The sequence below is a fragment of the Engystomops pustulosus genome, chromosome 2 (genome assembly GCF_040894005.1).
Source record: "Engystomops pustulosus chromosome 2, aEngPut4.maternal, whole genome shotgun sequence".
In the NCBI taxonomy this organism is placed as follows: Eukaryota; Metazoa; Chordata; class Amphibia; order Anura; family Leptodactylidae; genus Engystomops; species Engystomops pustulosus.
The window spans coordinates 163,108,973-163,127,634 of NC_092412.1; the positions used below are offsets into that span (position 1 = coordinate 163,108,973).

Below are 18,662 nucleotides of genomic sequence, written 5' to 3' on the forward strand. Positions count from 1 at the left end.
CAATAAAAACACTTAATAAAGTATAAAAAAACACAAAAACACAAAAAGACCACGCATATTTGGTATTGCCGCGTCCGTAACAATCTGTATAATAAAAAAGAATCGTTACTGGACCTGCACGGTAAACGCTGGAGAAAAAAAACCGCAAAAACTTTCAGAAAAAAGATCATTTTTAATTAATACCCTATAAAAATGCTCTAAAAAGTGAGTTAAAAAATGTTATGCACTCTAAAATAAGCCCACTCAAAAGAACAACTCTTAACCCCTTAACCAGATTTGTCAGCTGAAAAATAAAAAAAGTTATGCATATGAAAAGATGGTGATGCTAAAATGAACAAGATTTTCTCCAAATTAATTTTATTCAGTACAATTGAATTAAAAAAAAAAAAAAACCCACATATTTGGTATCCCTGCGTCCGTAACAATCTGCATAATAAAACAGAATCATTATTAGAACCGCAAAGTGAACCCCGTAAAAAAAAAAGACCAAAAAAGCTCCAAAAAGATAATTTTTTATTAATACCCTATAAAAAATGCTCTAAAAAGTGATTTAAAAAATGTTATGCACTCTTAAATAAGACCACTAAAAAGAACAATTCTTCTCGCAAAAAATAAGCCCTTAAAGGGGTTGTGTCACCATAGCAAATGGCTGTAATTGGGTCCAATGCATTGTGACAAGTACTTTCACCATTTACACTTATTACATAATATGCAGGCTTACTGAGATAACTCCTTTTGTCCTGGTTGCTGGCGCCCCCTAGTGGTAGCTGTGTCCCGTCCTGAGCTACAGCTGATCTGGCCGAGTCTGCGCACAAACATTCCCCCAGCTGCTCTGCACTACAGATCACTCCACGGGCTCACAGCTCCTCTCCACACTGAGAGATCAGCTGACACACTGCAGCCAATAGGAAGTGAGAGAGGAGGAGGGGCAGAGATTGTGCTGTGATGGCCACTGCTTACCAACTTCACAGGAGCTTCCAGCAGCAGATACAAGGTAACTGCAGACATACATGACTATCTGCTGCACAGCCCTTCCTCCCTCCACCATTAGTCAGGTCACACAGGAGGCTGCAGAGATAAGACAAGTAACAGGCTAAGCTCTGATCTCTCCTGATGCAGTCCTCCTCCTGTACTCTCCACCATTCACTGTCCCTCCATGCTACACTGCTGTCCTGCAGTCCTCCTCCTATACACTCCACCATTTACTGTCCCTCCATGTTACACTGCTCTCCTGATGCATACTCCTCCTGTACTCTCCACCATTCACTGTCCCTCCATGTTACCCTGCTGTCCTGCAAAGGGGCCCGTGTCCCTGACTAGCAGGGAAGTAGCTAAAGATAAGTAACATGTGAGAAGCTGTCACCTATTTATCTATGCATCCATGCATGTCAGCCTGACCGACCATGATGCTGTGAGAATACATAGTACATGTGTACTATGTGCAGTGTCCTGTGTAGTGTGCAGGGGGCACCAGATTCAGGATTTCTGGCGCACGTTCTTCATGAATCTGGTGCCCCCTGCACTGCTTTGACAGACTGCACCAACTTTTTTTGGTGTACTTTTAACATGGGGCGTATGACACATTTCAATTGGACTTCTATTGGATCAGCAAATGCAGGGACTATTTGAGCACAGCAGGTGGAAGGAGACTGAAGGCTGAGCGCTCTGTAGCACTGAGTTGTGGAATAACTGCCGCTGTCAGTGCTGTGCATGTGCCTGGCTAGGCCCCTCCCACATCTGCTTCTGTGTGGAGCAGAATAGAGGCTGAACAAGCATCATAATAACAAATAGAAAGGTATCTTTAATTCCAGGTAACCATTACAAATAGATTTTTGAAATATTTTAACCTCTTTGACAGCTCCCTTCGATGCCCAGCCGTGCACCCATACAGCAGGTTACCACCACATATGGGGTATCCGTGCACTCGTGAGAAATTGGGTATCAAACTTTGTGGAGCCTTTTTTAATTTAATCCATTGTAAATGTTTAATTTTTCACCAAAAATGAGTGTATTGTGAAAAAATATTACAATTTGCAGACTGCACCTCCATTTTGTTTTAACCCCTATAAAACACCTTAAGGGTTAACAAACTTCTTAAAAGTGGTTTTTCATACGTTGAGGGGTGTAGTTTCCATAATGGGGTAAATTATGAGTCTCGCTATTATTTAGGCCTCTCAGTGTCAATTAGAATTTGAGGAGGTCCATCTAAATACGGGTTTCGGTGATTTTACAAATAAAAATTATACCTAAATTCTGAGCCTCATAACATTCTAGTAAAATATGTGGAATCTTAAAAAACCATGCCAACATAAAGCAGACATTTGGAAAATGTAAGTTATGAATTTATTTGGGTGCTATGACTATCAGCATCAAAAGTAGAGAATTTAGAACGTTGAAAATAAAGAATTTTTCTAAAATTTTGCCAAATTTAGTTTTTTTTTCATAACTAAACGCAAAAGATTTCATCCAAATTTTTAAACTAATTTGAAGTACAATGTGTCACGAGAAAACAATCTCAAAATCCCCTGGATATCTCATAGCGTTCCAAAGCTATAACCAAAAAAATGGGGCCGCGTTCTTAAGGCCAAAAGAGGCTGAGTCCCGTTGGGGTTAAGTTCTTTAAAGGGGTATTCTCACGACGACAAGTTTCTTATTTGTACTCAAGATAACAAAATAACACCAATATAAATCCAACCTGTCTCTATCAGTCCTGCTTTACACAATTTCAGTTGCCCCTAGACATTACCCTGTAACTTCTGACTTTAGGGTCGGTTCGCCATCTTGGATTCATGTGTGACAGCATGTTGCTGAGTTTCATAGAGTCACTTCCTGTCAGCACATCCTGAGCAGAGAGAACCTGCCAACTACAGACTACAAGCAGATATGTGATCTGGGGGAAGGGGGAGGCAGGAACATATCTGTGACAACAGATATGTAGCAGAGCTGACAGTGTAAAAGTCTGTGAGCCTCTGTCAGCCTCTGTGTAATAGGCATCTCAAGCATCTCTGACCTGTCTCATCTCTCTCTTTCTATGTGTCAGTGTGTTCGTACAATGTCAGAAGCCAGATGAAAGTGATTATTTGCCTGTACCCTGATAACATAACCACATTGTTTCCCACAAAACTGAATGGATTATAATGTGTCTGCTTAGAGAGCCCCCGCCTACACCCTGGAATTTTGCACTGACCAGCCTAAGGAGTGATAGGAGCTATGGGGATGAGATGTGAGAATTTTCTTTCTTTTTTTTAAGGCTACAAGCAGAGACTTATTAAGCTGGTTACATGAAAATCCATACAATACATACATAAACAGTTATAATATAAAAAAGGAATAAATACTAATAACATTACTATTGAAAAGTATAAAGCATAAAAATTTTAGGCAGCCTTTCCAGATCATAATGGTGTATTGACAATGGGCGTTTGCGTAGCCAAATAATTCATACTTTATTGAGATGTCATTGAGAGAGGGATGTTCATATGCTAATGTGAACAGTACCTCCTCTCATTGAGGTAGACTTTGTAAGTGAATTGCTATAAAAACTCATAACTCTACACAGAAAATGGTAACAATGATGCAACCATTTTCAGTCGTATGGATACTGGATTCTTTATTGCCTCATACCAAACTTGTTGGTGCTATGCCCAGTGGAGTTATATGATTTGACCACAGATTTACCTCTGAGGTTTTGGAGAAATGTGAAAAAATTTCTACTGACCTTATCCTGTTAGCAGGGGCTCATAACTACTGGTTATGGCCAAGACATACAAATAGACCTGTCTTTTGGTCCTATGCCTATTGGTCTGAAAGGTGAGAATGGCCCCATTTGATGCATAATGGCTGTGGCTCTTCAAGTTCGGCACCCTCTATGCATGTGCTAGCGTTGTGATTTTTAAAAAAAATTCCAGAACACATAGGTGTCAGGATCAGTGGTAGTGGATCCTCTGGACTACCACGGACAATGACGTAAGCCGTCACCTGGGACCGGAGTCTAAGTGGCACCCAGTTTTCACCGGAGCCCACTTCAAAGCTGGTTGGACTTGCTGCGGCGTGGTACCACCAGGTCGTTCCACAGGCGAAGTATAGTATCATGAGGCAGGAGCGTCATCAGGGACAGGCAGGAGCGGGGGCACATCTGTCACGGGACCACTGGTGACAATAGGTCTTACCAACTGAATGTGAATTCTTGCACTTATTATTTATTTATTTGATCAATAAAGAAAGAAATTTATATTTTCCTCCTCTTTTTGTACGGTTACCTACTACTAATGTGGCAGCTTGGAAAAGTTTGTTTCTCCTCCAAGTTATCTCTTGCAACCCACAGTATTATCTCCAGGATAAAACATGATCATAGTGGCATTACATTTTCCTCTGCATTTTCAGAGGAGATCATTATGGTAAATGTTGTAGTAACAAGTTGGAAGATAACACATATATCACTGTTTAAAAGTGAAATTCTACTCTTTTCTTTTACATGGGACATGTTTAAAACAATTGCACTATTCAATTATGCACCTCATCCTTTTGCTCTTAGTTTGAATTGTAAGTATTCCCTTAGTGCCCTATATTATTAAATTTTAAAGATATATAATCAAAAAAGGAAACGTGAGTATGGAAGATAGTTTGGGAGAATGCACCCAGAGGAGCTCTGTCAGCCGTTTATAAAGAGAATCAGTACAAAATCCTGATGCAATGGTACCATACACCAATGCTACTCCACAGACTTAACCCACTTATTCCTGACATATGCTGGAGGTGCGATGGACCTGGGGCATCTTTATTTCACATCTTCTGGGAGTGTCCATCTATCCAAACTTTCTGGTCTGAGGTTCACATGCTACTACAGAAAACCCTAGACACTACATTAGAAAAAGACCCGGTAGTGTTTCTCTTGGGACTGCATCCATTAGGACTAGGGAAGCCCCGAACTAGGTAATTTCTACATATCTTGAGTGCAGCAAAAACTCTAGTTCCATTATTCTGGAAGAAGTCGACTCCCCCTACTTTATCAGATTTATGTACACGTGTGCGGCACATGAGAACACTGGAATATATGACCGCCTCTCTACATGAAAAGACGGACCAATTCTGTACGATCTGGGCCTCTTGGGACGCTATAGAAGACGGCCTTCCTTAGTGAAATAAACCTCATTACTATGGAGACACATAGGAGATCCATGGGTAGTTTCTTTTCTTCCGTATACACTGTTCTTCCTCCGGGAATGTTTATGTTTATTTTTCTTTAATTCCTAAATGCTGATATTTAGATGTGAAGTTTCAGAGTAATAATATGAAAATAGAAGCTTAACAGAAAATGGACCTCTTGATGGTCCCTGTTCATTCTTGTTCTTGATAACGACAAGTTGTTTGCTGGACCAATACATTGTCTACATGATGTATATGTTCTGCTACCTATTGTGCAGGTTCTACAAGAACCTATTGTGAATACAATGTACACTTTTCATGACTATAATGACCTTGTTGTACTATCTGTTATTTTTGTGAAACTTTAAACTATTCAATAAAATGTAAGTTGGAAAAAAAAAAAGGAAACGTGTAATTAAAATCAGCTGCAGAATCAGTCTCCTTTTTCTTCGATTGACCTTTGGCTTCGGTCTGTGGCAGAACTCCCTTGAGGCTGCTGTTCACTGTACTATATGATATGCTGGAGGTAAATACTTTGAAACCCTTCCCTAATTATTCACATATATCACTATCACAAGAGATCTTTTTACTTAATTTTCCATTTTACTGCTGATTTTGAACTATTGCCCAATTCCAAAATAAAATAAATATCTAGGAACATCTGGAAAAACTTTCAGCCTTGGTTCATATGAGATCGCCTCCTTATTGCTATCATATTTATAATCAAGTCGAAGGCAGAACTAGTTGCGACATGACAGGTAAGCCTTGGCAAATATTGAATGGTAAACATTACTTGGGAAGGTTTTTTTTTTCCTTTTTGTTCCACACAGTAAGAAGATAGTTTGCAATCTAGTATGGAAGATCAGTGACATGAACATAGACTTATTAAAGTCAAAATAAGAAGGTAATAAGCTTTTATTCATTATGAAGGAAATATACCGTAGTTTGTCAATCTATCAATGACTTTAGATGCTTCTACATTTTCACAAAACATTTACCATACATAATATAATGGACAATATTGTTTAAAAAGTGCCCAAATATTACCAGAGACATGGCATCTATAGAAGGCAAAAGTATATAGGAGGAGCATATCTCCCTCCTTCGCCCTCTTCTCCTGGTCCCCCTCCTTACTCCCTCCCTCCTTCCTCCTCTCCAGCAGGAACCTTTGTGTGTTGCAGCTGGTGAGGGGGAGGTTTCATTCTATCTTTTCAGTATACATGCTCATTTTCACTAGCAACACTTCTTCTGTCCTCATTACACTACATATCTATTTTGGCTTATTTTTGTGAGTGGATAAAGGAGGTGGCAATCTACAGAGCTTTTATTTTTATAAGCTTTTAACATTTGTTTTAGTTTTTAGAGCATCAAACTAATGTGCGATTAGATTATTGTGTCAATTTTGAGATTACTGATGCAATGGCTTGAATATTTCATCCGAATCCAGTACAATTAAATACATCAATTGTAGGAAACTGATACCTGCCACTAAGCAATGTGACACTTTTCTTTACTGACAAGTTATTTCTAAATATGTTGCATTGGAGGAATAGCTTCTCTGGAAGAGTAAACTTAACAACTTAAGAGAAGAAAGTTGTGCACTTTCAAGCATTTGAACTTTTTGTGTTAAGATTGGACAAATATGTATTTTTACTCGTATAGAGTTTGCACTCCCTATGCATTGGGTATACCATGGGATATGGTATGCGTTTTATTTTTTCTTGTGTTTTACGCCAGCCACACATGTTTTGTCACAGCTAGTCAAGGTAAGACAAGCTCTTCTTGCTGAAATGCTGCATGTTGTAAAATGCTTTAAGGGTGTGAAAAACTAGTTTCCTTTCACATTGAATATGTTTTATATTGTTTTAAAAATAATGTATGTAAACTTTTTACAGACTGCAATGTGACAATTTGAATCAATTATACTATTGTGGGTTTGTGGGGAACTTAAGATGTTATGAAATGCAGCTATGGAGATTTTCTGAGAGACAAGTATTAAACACATTACCTGCTTTTGGAAACCTCCATAAATACATGATATTAAAATAGCCCAGTCCAGTTTATTAGTTACTGTTGTCATCACAATATTCAATAGGACAACATTATCAATATTTGAAGTGAAGTACCTGTTTTGAACACATCGCTGTAAAACAACCTAATAATTATGAGCTGAAATGTAAATTTTAATAGAAACCTACCTCAGAAAGTACTAAATAAAACCTCTGTCCCCTAACACCTATGTTACAGCATTGAAGATTGTTCATATGTTATTAATGTTATGTATTAAAACCATTAAAGCTTTTCCTCAATTTATGATTTGGGATAAAATTGGCACAACTACAGGCAGTCCCCGGGTTACATACAAGATAGGGACTGTAGGTTTGTTCTTAAGTTGAATTTCTATGTAAGTCGAAACTGTATATTTTATCATTGTAGTTCCCGACAATTTTTTTTTTTTGCCTCAGTGACAATTGGAGTTTCAAATTTTTTTGCTGTAATAGGACCAAGAATTATCAATAAAGCTTCATTGCAGACAATTTTAAGCTGATTATTGCAGTCTGGGACTATTTTAAAGCATCCAGAGAGCTTCACCAGAGGTCACAGTGGGCAGAGGGGTCCGTCTGTAACTATGGGTTGTCTGTAAGTCGGGTGTCCTTAAGTAGGGGACCGCCTGTACATATAAAGGGTGCTTAAAGGAATGTATCCCATCATGCTATGTAATGATGTTACAGAAATCCAAAACTACAGACTATTTTCTAGTCATTAAAATAGTATTTAATTGTGCATGAAAATATTAATGGAAGCCACAACTTTTGTTACACTTATAGTATGTGGGTTATAATTCAAAGCCAAGTAGCATGAGCATTAAGGTTATCCTATGCGTTCATTATTGTGCTCTAGCATAGTTTTTCTGTTCTATCTTTGACCTTTGAATTAGTTGCTTTTGGGGGCTGAGCTAGCCCATGATGTGTTTCTTGCTGCTGTTATGAGGCCTCTTGTTATTTTTTGACATTTTTTAGCTATGACTGTGGATGTTTGGTGAGGTGGGGGAACTCTCAGAACACTTTTTCAGGGCCAGAGGCTAGCAGTCTGGGTGTCGGGACTTTGGAATAAGATTCCTGCTTATATAAAAGCCTTTGATACATCACAATAATTAAGAACAGAAACTAGGGAAATGACCATGAGGTGCAAAGCTAAGACATTATTTCAAAACATGATCATTACCAACTACATCTGATATGAATCCTTAAATGACAAAAAGACTTAAAATGACAAATCACATTTCTGTAATGGGAACGTTGTCACTCACATCAGTTTCTGGCACCAATCAGCATCGGTAACACTTAAATGTGCTTATACAGATAGCCTCTAGAGCTATTATGTTAGAAAATAAATGAATCTATATCTAATAACATACAAATTCAAAGATTGAATTGCCTCAGGAAATATTTCTAACAGAGTCTTAGGCAGATGGCTGACTACTCTATACAACTGTAAATTACTGACCATAAGGCTCTATAGTGGCTCTAGAGAACCTCCATATACCACCAGTTTGAGTTATCTGGAAGTATTAAGTACAGGCGGTCCCCTACTTAAGAACACTCGACTTACATACGACCCCTAGTTACAAACGGACCTCTGGATTTTTGGTATTTTGCTGTACTGTAGTCCTAGGCTACAATAAGAGGTGTCTGCTATTAAGATTTATTGTTAATCCTGGCTCTTATGAGAACCCAACATTTTTAAAATCCAATTGTCACAGAGACCAAAAAAGTTCTGGCTGGGATTACAATTATAAAATATACAGTTCCAACTTACATACAAATTCGACTTAAGAACAAATCCACAGACCCTATCTTGTATGTAACCCGGGGACTGCCTGTATATGCAATAACAACAAATAATGAATACATTAATTCATAGTTTAAACTATAGCTTAATTAAGAAATGAAATAACTGCAAAACTTGCACTGATTTCTGCTCAAAGAATTGCAATGATGAGTAATCTAAAAACTGAGAAAAATGCTGGTCTTTGTACAATTACTCAATTCCAGCAAAGAAGGAGAAAAAAGGGAGAAGAAAAGCACAGAAACCAATTCTTATACCCTTGGTCTTTTGCTGTTTGGCTGAGAATGTGCTGAATTCCATTCAGTGCATTTCAGTCAGAAGTCTGAACTTCTACTGCTGGAAAGCTGCAACCTCTGTTCTGAACTAGTAAGGGGTAAATTTGAAAAAATTAAGCTTTGGGCGGGTTCCCATAGAGCCCTTAAAGCATAAGGACACCCTTTCTTCAGCTAATAAAATCGCTGCGCAAAATAGGGAATAATTTACATTTATTCTCTGCTGGGTAACCAGGCAGAGAGTCAAGCGAGTCGAGGTGGGCGGATACATACACGTGAGTCCCGCGGATTGCTCACACCTCCTTTCCCTACATCATCCAGCTGTCAGCTGTATTATAACACATATGCCTACGGCTGCCATGCGTGAAAGCAGGAAGCTAAGCAGTAAAGGCGCGCATACGCCCTAGGAATTTGTGTTATAATTCAGCCAACTCTGATTCCATGCTGCCCGTCCTGACCTCCTGCCTGTTTCTGACTATTATGCCTAACGTCTGTGTATCTCGTCTTGGCTGCCACCGCGGACAGAGTCGCACCTGTGGAATGACCTGGTGGTATCACACTGCAGCAAGTCCAACCCTTCAGCAGGCTCTGGTGACCAGATCCGGGGGCCACTTAGATCCGGTTCCAGGTGTCGGCTGATGTCATTGTCTGCGGTGGTCCAGTGGGTCCACTACTCCTGGAGCCTGACAGTTTGTAGTGACAGAAGCATTAACCCTTTAACGACCTGGCCCTTTTTTGTTTTTTAATTTCCATATTTCACTCCCCACCTTCAAAAATCTATAACTTTTTAATTTTACATGTAAAGAGCTCTATGACGGGTTGTTTTTTGCGTAACAAATTGCACTTCATAGTGATGGTATTTAATTTTCCATGTTGTGTACTGGGAAGTGGGAAAAAAATTCCAAATGCAGTGAAAATGGTGAAAAAACGCATTTTCGCTTTTTTCTTGTGGGCTTGGATTTTATGGCTTTCACTGTGCACCCCAAATGACATGTCTACTTTATTCTTTGGGTCGGTGCAATCACGGGAATAACAAATTTGTATAGGTTTTATAATGTTTTCATACATTTACAAAAATTCAAACCTCCTGTACAAAATTTTCTTTTTGGTTTTGCTATCTTCTGGAGCTAATAACTCTTTCATACTTCGGTGTATAGAGCTGTGGGTTTTGTCATTTTTTTGTGATTTTTTATGACGTTTTCAATGCTACCATTTTTAGGACTATACAACCTTTTGATCACGTTTTATTGAATTTTATATATTTTTCAACATGGCAAAAAAGTGCCATTTTCGACTTTGGGTGCTATTTTCCGTTACAGGGTTAAACGCAGTTAAAAAACGTTATTATATTGTGATAGATCTGGCATTTTCGGACACGGCAAAGTTTATTGCAATTTTTTAAGTTTTTTTTTTTAAATTTTAACTATTTTTTAGACCCCCTAGGGTACTTTAACCCTAGGTTGTCTGATTGATCCAACCATATACTGCCATACTACAGTATGGCAGTAAATGGGGATTTTCATCCTCATACATTACAATGTGCAGTTAGCACATTATAATGAATGGGTTAAAATGAAACCGTCTCATGTCTTCGGAAGACCCGAGGCCGTTATAGCAATGTATCATCGCTCCCTGATGACGTCACGGGGAGCGACAATGTTTGGTAAGATGGCGGTGCCCATGCGCCCGACAAGATAGTACTAGCACCGATCGTGGGTGTTACCGTAAGTCTTTGCTATGGAGAGGGTACATCCCATGCAGCGGCACCCGACGAACGCTGTACTATTACGGTGCGCATCTGTAACGTCCGTGCCTAAACGTCGCTCTATCTGCAGTTGCTTTCCCGCTTTCCCTGTTATCCCGCTTTCACTGTGCACCAGAGTGAACACTGGTCTATTCCTGTATTCCCGTTATCCAGTTACCTGTCTGCCCCACCATCCAGCAGCTGCCAGAGGAAGTAAGTTTTCCCTGTCATCTTGTAGGGTCGCTCAGGGACCATCAGTCAGGTTCCTGATAGTGGGTTCGCCCTTATCAGGGCGGTTTATCTGCTTTAGGCAGGGCCCTAGCCCGCAGGCACGTCGCAGGGTGAGTTCGCCACCACTTACCTAGTCTGAGAGCTAGCGCCAAGCCTGGTTATGGTCACAAGCAAACAAAGAAACCTGCACAGCAAGGATATCCCATACAATGAGTTATAATAGCCGGAGCGGCCAACACACTCTTAAAACAATAAGACTGTTTTAACTGAGAAAAGCAAAGTGTGTATAGACCAAAAATAATTTACACAAATCTTTAATAATTATTCCACACAACACATAGTTTAAAAACAGATAAAATGTGCAACAGTACGTCCGACCACAACCCATGTATGTGACCACAATAAGTCCATACACATCACATTACAAGAAACCATGAATACATTGTCATGTGTTCCCTATCTGTAAACAATTGTTTGACCGATGGAAGTCAATAAGTACAAAATGTGGTCCTCAAGTCCAACAAATGCAAAGAACACTGACAGAAATAGATGGCACACTCAAAAAACAGTAGTTACTCACCGGTAATGATGTTTCCTCGTACCACGACGGCACCAACCAGAGAGAGGGATCCGCCCCCAGGGACAGGAAACCTGAGCTTAAAAATTGCGCTCCTCCTATCCTGCCTCAGTGGTTTACAGAGACTTGGAAGAGACTTATCGTTAATACATCAGAAAAAAATTTCCATGCATGCGTAGTATGTAGATATTATATATATATATTTTTTTGCGACACCCAATTGACCGACACCAAGAAAAAGTAGGAAAATCACCTGGGTGGGAATATACCAGGTGCCATCGTGGTACGAGGAAACATCATTACCGGTGAGTAACTACTGTTTTCCCCAGCACCACGACGGCACCAACCAGAGAGATTTTCAGAGAAGAAAACTTTTAGGGAGGGATAATAGAGGAAAGAACCTTCCTCCCAAAGGAAAGGTCGAGAGAACCCGCCACATCTAACCAGTAGTGTTTAAAGAAGGTGTGTGTGTGTGGGGGGTAGACCAACATGCAGCTCGACATATTTGTTCTAATGAGGCATGTCTGAACTCAGCCCAGGATGCTGCTAGAGCTCTGGGCATGAATCTTTTCTGGAATAGATCTTTCAGCTACTTCATATGCTAACTGGATAGTAGCCCTGATCCATCTAGCGATAGTCGTTGATGATGCATTTGTCCCCTTGTTCTTCCCTGAAAAGAGAACAAACAGACTATCTGTCTTACGGAATGATTCTGAACTTTCCAAGTACTGAAGCACACTACGCCTGACATCGAGATTATGAAAGGATTTCTCCTTATCTGACTTTGGATTTGAGCAAAAAGAGGGCAGGACTATATCCTGGGATCTATGGAAATCTGATACTACCTTCGTGAGGAACTTAGGGTCAGGTCTCAATACAATCCTATCCCAAAAAATAAAGTAAAGTATGGAGGCCTACAAGACAATGCAGCAATCTCACTCACCCTCCTAGCTGATGTAATGGCTACTAAAAATACTGCTTTAAAAGTGAGTAGTTTTAGGGAGAGGTCTTCTAAGGGTTCGAAAGGAGAACCTGATAGGGCTTTTAACACTAGGGATAAATCCCAACAGGGGAAACTTGACCTAGTGGCAGGGAAAAGTCTTATGGAAGCTTTAATGAATGGGTGGTTGGCTACGTTCAAAAAAATCAAAAAATGCTGCAAGGGCCGACACCTGAACCTTCAGTGTGGATGGTTTCAGACCCTTTTCTAGGCCTAGCTGTAGAAATCCTAAGATGCTACTAAAGTCAGGGTCGTACATATCAATTGGTCTCTGACCCATAAAGTTAAAGAAAGCCTTCCATGTTCTTAAATAAATTCTGTAAGTAACAGGCTTTCTGCTCTTCTGAAGGGTCGAAATGACTTGACCCGACAGTCCCTTTTTCTCCAGAATCAACCTCTCAATAGCCATCCCGTGAGATGAAGACCCCTCACCTCTGGATGATAAATAGGGCCTTGGTATAACAAGTCTCTCCTCTCTGGCAGAACCGATGGGTCGTCTATTGACATGTCCCTCAGACTTGAAAACCAAGCACGGCGAGGCCAAAAAGGGGCGATGAGAATGACCCTCGCATTCTCCCGTTTTATCTTCCCCAGAGTTCTGGGAATTAGGATCGCAGGGGGAAAAGCGTATAACAGATTATGTCCTCAATTTTGGGAGAAGGCATCTACTGCCAACGGCTGATCCCTGCAATCTAGGGAAAAAAAACTGTCTCACCCTTCGATTTCCCCTGTTGGCTAAAAGGTCTATTTCCGGGAGACCCCATTTTTTGGTTATCATGCTGAAGATCTCCCCATTGAGAACCCATTCCCCCTGGCGTATGATGCTGCGACTTAAGAAGTCTGCTTGGGTATTCTCTGACCCTTTTATGTATACTGCATTTAGAGATACCAGGTGTGACTCCGCTAACTGGAAAGGCTATCTGCATGAGGTGTGGACCCCTTGTCCCCCCTTGCTTGTTTATGTAGGCTACTGCCGTAGTGTTGTCTGATCTTACTAAAATGTTTTTGTTTATCAGAAATGGCAGAGCCGCTTCTAACCCTTTCAAAATGGCCAGTAGTTCTTTGCCATTTGAGGAAAAAATTGCTTCCTGAGTGCTCCACTGGCCCTGAAAAATTTTGCCCTCTGTGTTCACACCAACCCCACGGGCTTGCATCCGTTGTGATAATTCTTTCTGGACTTGAAACCCAGGGGAGACCCATCTCTAAGTTTTTCTGAATTAGCCACCAACTTAGGGACTCTAATACTAAATCCGGTATTCCTATTTCCTTGTCTAAGGAAGTAGGATTTCTGTCCCAAACCTGAAGAAGAAAATTCTGTAAAATTCTTATGTGAAATTGAGCCCAGGGAACTGCAGGAATGGTGGCCACTAAACTTCCTCGGAGGGACATACCCCCTCTGATGGTTGTACGTGAGGACCTTTTTATTTTTGTTATACTTTCCCTTATCCTTCCTTGTTTTTCTCTGGGAAGAAAATATTTTTGGCAACTTGAGTCTAGAAGGACCCCCAGAAAGAGCTTCTGTTGGGACGGGACTAATTCTGATTTTTCTATATTTATTAACCATCTCAGAAATTTTAGAATTTCTCGAACTGATCACTTGATTTCTCACTGCTTCTTCTGAAGGCCCTACCAGAAGGAAATCGTCCAGGTAAGGTATAAAAAGCCCCTGATCTAACCTTATGAAGACTGCCATTTCCGAAATAATTTTTGTAAAAACCCTTGGTGCTACGGCAATACCAAAGGGGAGGGCTCTGTATTGAAAATGTCTTATCTTTTGCTCTAACTGAACCGCAAACCTTTCTGATAATCCGGGTGAATAGGTACGTGGTAATAGGTGTCTGTGAGATCGATTGACGCCATAAAACACCCCGGATATAACAGATTTACCGTTGATTTTAGCGTTTCCATTTTGAAGCTTGGTACTTGTAAATGCCTGTTTAACTCTTTCAGATTTATTATCGTTCTCAAGGCGCCACTTGGTTTTTTTACCCAAAATAGGGTTGAATAGAACCCTAGGCGTTCTTCTTCTATTGGGACCGGGCACAGTACCTTTTTGGAGAGTAACTTGGTTATTTCTGACATCATCATGTTGCCTTTCTCTCCCGATGGAACTTTTGTTATCTTGAATTTTCGAGGGGGAAAGTCTTTGAAGTCCAATGTTATCCCTTGAGATATGGATCTGAGAATCCACTGGCTGTTTGAAATGTGTCTCCAGGCAGGGAAGAAGTGGGATAGTCTTCCTCCTACCTGGGGCCTTGCGTCATTGTGGCCGAGAAGTGGTTTGCCTGGACTGCATATACTGTTGGCCAAACAAATAACCTTTATTTGGCTGCATGGGTCTGGATGGACCTGGTCTGTTCTCTCTATCTCTCCTCTGGTACCTTGATTTACGAAAGTCCCGAAAGGATCTGGATCTGTTTGGAGCGGAAGTAGTTGGAAACCCTTTTTTCCTGTCTCCTGCTTTTTCTAATAAATCATCCAGAATGGGACCAAACAAAAAATTACTGTTACAAGGGATGCCGCATAATTTTCCTCTAGAGGCTATGTCCCCTGACCAGCTTTTCAACCATAACACCCTTCTGGCCGAGTTAGACAGTGCTGCGGATCTAGCGGAAAGTCTCAAAACGTCCACCGAGGCATCTGCCAGAAGAGCCGCCCCTTTCTGAATACCTGCTATTGAGGCTTTTAGGGATTCTCTAGGGACTTTGTTTTGGATGTACCCCCCAAGCTGGTCTAACCATAACAAGACTGAGCGGGCCACACAGGTTGCCGCTTCTGCTGGTCTAAAGGCAGTGGTCGCATATTCCCATGATTTTTTGAGGAAACCTTCTGCCTTCCTATCCATGGGGTCTTTTAAAGCGTTAATATCCTCGAAGGGTATGGAGACGCCACGGGAGATGTTAATAATGGAAGCATCTACCTTTGGTGGAAGGCCCCAGGAGGACGTAGCATTCTCCTCAAAGGGGTACTTTCTTTTAATATCCCTAGGGATATAAGACTTTTTACCAGGATTTTGCCATTCCTTAGTGATCAGGGATTGTATGGTATTATGGATTGGAAAAGTACGTCTTTTCCTTTCCGCGAACCCCTCGAACATTATATTCTGGACTGATTTATGGAGTTTCTTCTCCTATATATCCATGGAGGATCTGACCATTCTTAACAATCCTTCTGTATCTTCCGCTAAGAATAAAGGACGCCCCGATAATTCCTCTTCTGAGATTGAAGAGGCATCCCCCTTTTCTCCCTCTTCCTCTGACGCTGATAATATTTCCATAGGATTAGCTGAGGAGGGTCCTGGGAGGTCTTTTTCTATAAGGGTAGTTCTCTGATCAATGATATCTTTAACTGACACTTGTACTTCCTCCCTAATGACCGTTCGCAGAGATTCCAGCCAAGAAGAAGACTCTTCTGCTAGAATTTTTGCAATACATGCGGAGCAGGTACTTTTCTCATAGTTTGTAGGTAATTTCCGATTACAGAATTTACAATCCCTGTGATGGGTCTTTTTGGTAGCTATTTTGGGGACCTCTTCTCCCTAAAAATTTTGTTTATAAAAAAATTTCCATCAGTATAAGAGAAACAGAAGAAAAAAAAAACCCTAAGTACACTCACCACCCTGAATTACCGGAGTTGGGGTCCTCAAGGGCTCAGGAGCATCACGTCTTTCTGCCATACTAAAAGAGTGTGAGAGCACCATCCACCTGCAGCCCGGGCTTTTTAAGAGATAAGCTCCGCCCCCCTCCTTCCGGTACCGCCTCGACTCTTTCTGGTTCATACAAACTCCAGAAGAGTACCAAAAGAAGGAAAAAAAATAATTTTAGTAAGAAAACAACTCACCCAAGGAGGAGTACTATAATACCTGGGCTCCTCCTGGATCTTGCGACGTGTGTAGGTTTGCAGCCCCGCGGACCGGAAGTACTACGTATCTTACTTCTGGTCGCGTTCTCTACTTCACGCCGGACTCCGGACAGAGTTTAAAGTGCACCTGCGGGCTCGCGCCCGGTCCTAGTAGCTGGAGAAGCCGGCCAACAACGGGTGCAACTCCCTGAATGGAGGCCTCCGTTGGTGAGTATATTCCTGGACCGCCAACCAGCGATCCTAAAAAATAACAAACTAGACGAGCTCAGGTCCCTTCCAGGGACAGGAAGCCACTGAGGCAGGATAGGAGGAGCGCGATTTTTAAGCTCAGGTTTCCTGTCCCTGGGGGCGGATTCCTCTCTCTGGTTGGTGCCATTGTGGTGCTGGGGAAAAAAGTCTTGCATGGTATATTGATCAGTGGTACATAATTACCAATCCATAGTTATCCAAAAAGACATAGAGTGTTTGTAGGTGGGCAATGTGAGAAAATTCCCCACGCGTTTCGTCACTACATGCGATTTCCTCAGGGGTCTCTTGGTCATCCTGTTGCCTGAAATATATACATATAAGTCCCTCCCCAGGGTGGATTTTTAGCCAATCCCTGACTCCAGCGTACCTGTCAGAGTAAGCTGCTCCTGTACACCTGTGCGACTCTAATGAATGGACGCCGTGCTGGGCCATGTTGGTCATGTGATATGTTGCAAATCCCGCGTGATTTTTAAGACGAGAGTGCAGTGCATGCATGAAAAAGGTTCACAGATCATATGATATATTGTAAGTCTTGCGTGACTTCAAAGACGAGAGTACAGCGCATGCGCGGAAAGAGTCCACAGTATCTTGGCAACCAGCAACACACATTCGTTATGCGCAAGCGCCCGATCTGACACCGACACAACCCACATAAATTCAATATGCCCAAATTTACATATATATGCATAGGATATAATTAGTACACACCAACTCTAGTCACATGCAAAATATGTAATAGTAGGTAGGTTGTCTGCAAAAAATAATGACATTACATGCTCGGGGTTACCACCTTGAGGAGAGAAGGAAAATATTAAAAACAATCGTGTTGTCTGATATACAAACTTCCAATACAAAAGCTGAATATACATGTACAATCCATAGGGACCAAAAAACTCCATGAATCCGAATGGTCAGCCATCGGATGAGCTTCAAAGCAAAGTTATAGTCGCTTGGTTAGAAAAGCGTCCATTATTCATCTAAACTGTTTCAAGACACACTGTCCTATAGTCTCCTATGTGTATAGTACGGGCCATAGAAGATCCTGTTCAGCAAGACTTGAGACGAGAAAGATGGTTTTTCAAAGCAAATTTGTACCAAGCATCGAGAAACGTCTTGTCCACACGTATCTTTTCTTTTATCCGAAAAACTTTTTTTGTTATTATCAACCATCAACGATGTATATCCCAGGTTTCATCAGAGGTATGTGCAATAGTTATCCTTCCCTTTCATTTTGTTGTTATTTTTATTACTAATTCTTATTCAGACACGTCATATATTCTGGGGAGACAGACGGTATCGGAGCACCATATGTACGACATGCAGCCTAGAGGACATCTCGAACAAGAATATTTATAATGGTAAGTATGATCCCAAGTACACTCATTTATCTAAGACCTCTCTGCAAGAAGTGTGTGAGGGGAAAATTACTCTATATATTAGTTTTGTATGTCATAATGTTATTGAAACAATGTGAAAAAAGAAAACAAAAGGGGAAAAAATAGAAAAAAAGAAAGGGAAAATAAGGGGGAAAAAAGGGGGGGGAGAAAGACAGAAAAAGGGTGAAAAAGGGGATAGGAAAATATAGTGGAATGAAGGGGATAAAAAGAGGGGGGGGGGGGACCGTGAATAAAAGTGGGTAAGTGCACTGAAAATAATAGGGGACAAAAGGTCGATGTTTGTACCATGTACGGGAACCATAAGGGTCCTACGAGTGTGTGTCAATAGGGGACCACA

General features: G+C 40.9%; 1 protein-coding gene across 1 annotated transcript in view; it reads left to right on the forward strand.

Annotated features, from left to right (window-relative positions):
* The first annotated feature begins 6,347 nt into the window (after positions 1-6,347).
* The window catches only part of SCUBE3 (signal peptide, CUB domain and EGF like domain containing 3), a 378,535-nt gene continuing 366,220 nt past the window's right edge, over positions 6,348-18,662 (forward strand). The window contains exon 1 of the mRNA XM_072137190.1: positions 6,348-6,911. Within this exon, the coding sequence (XP_071993291.1) occupies positions 6,788-6,911 (124 nt within the window). The 5' untranslated portion in view covers positions 6,348-6,787. The remainder of the gene's footprint in view (positions 6,912-18,662) is intronic.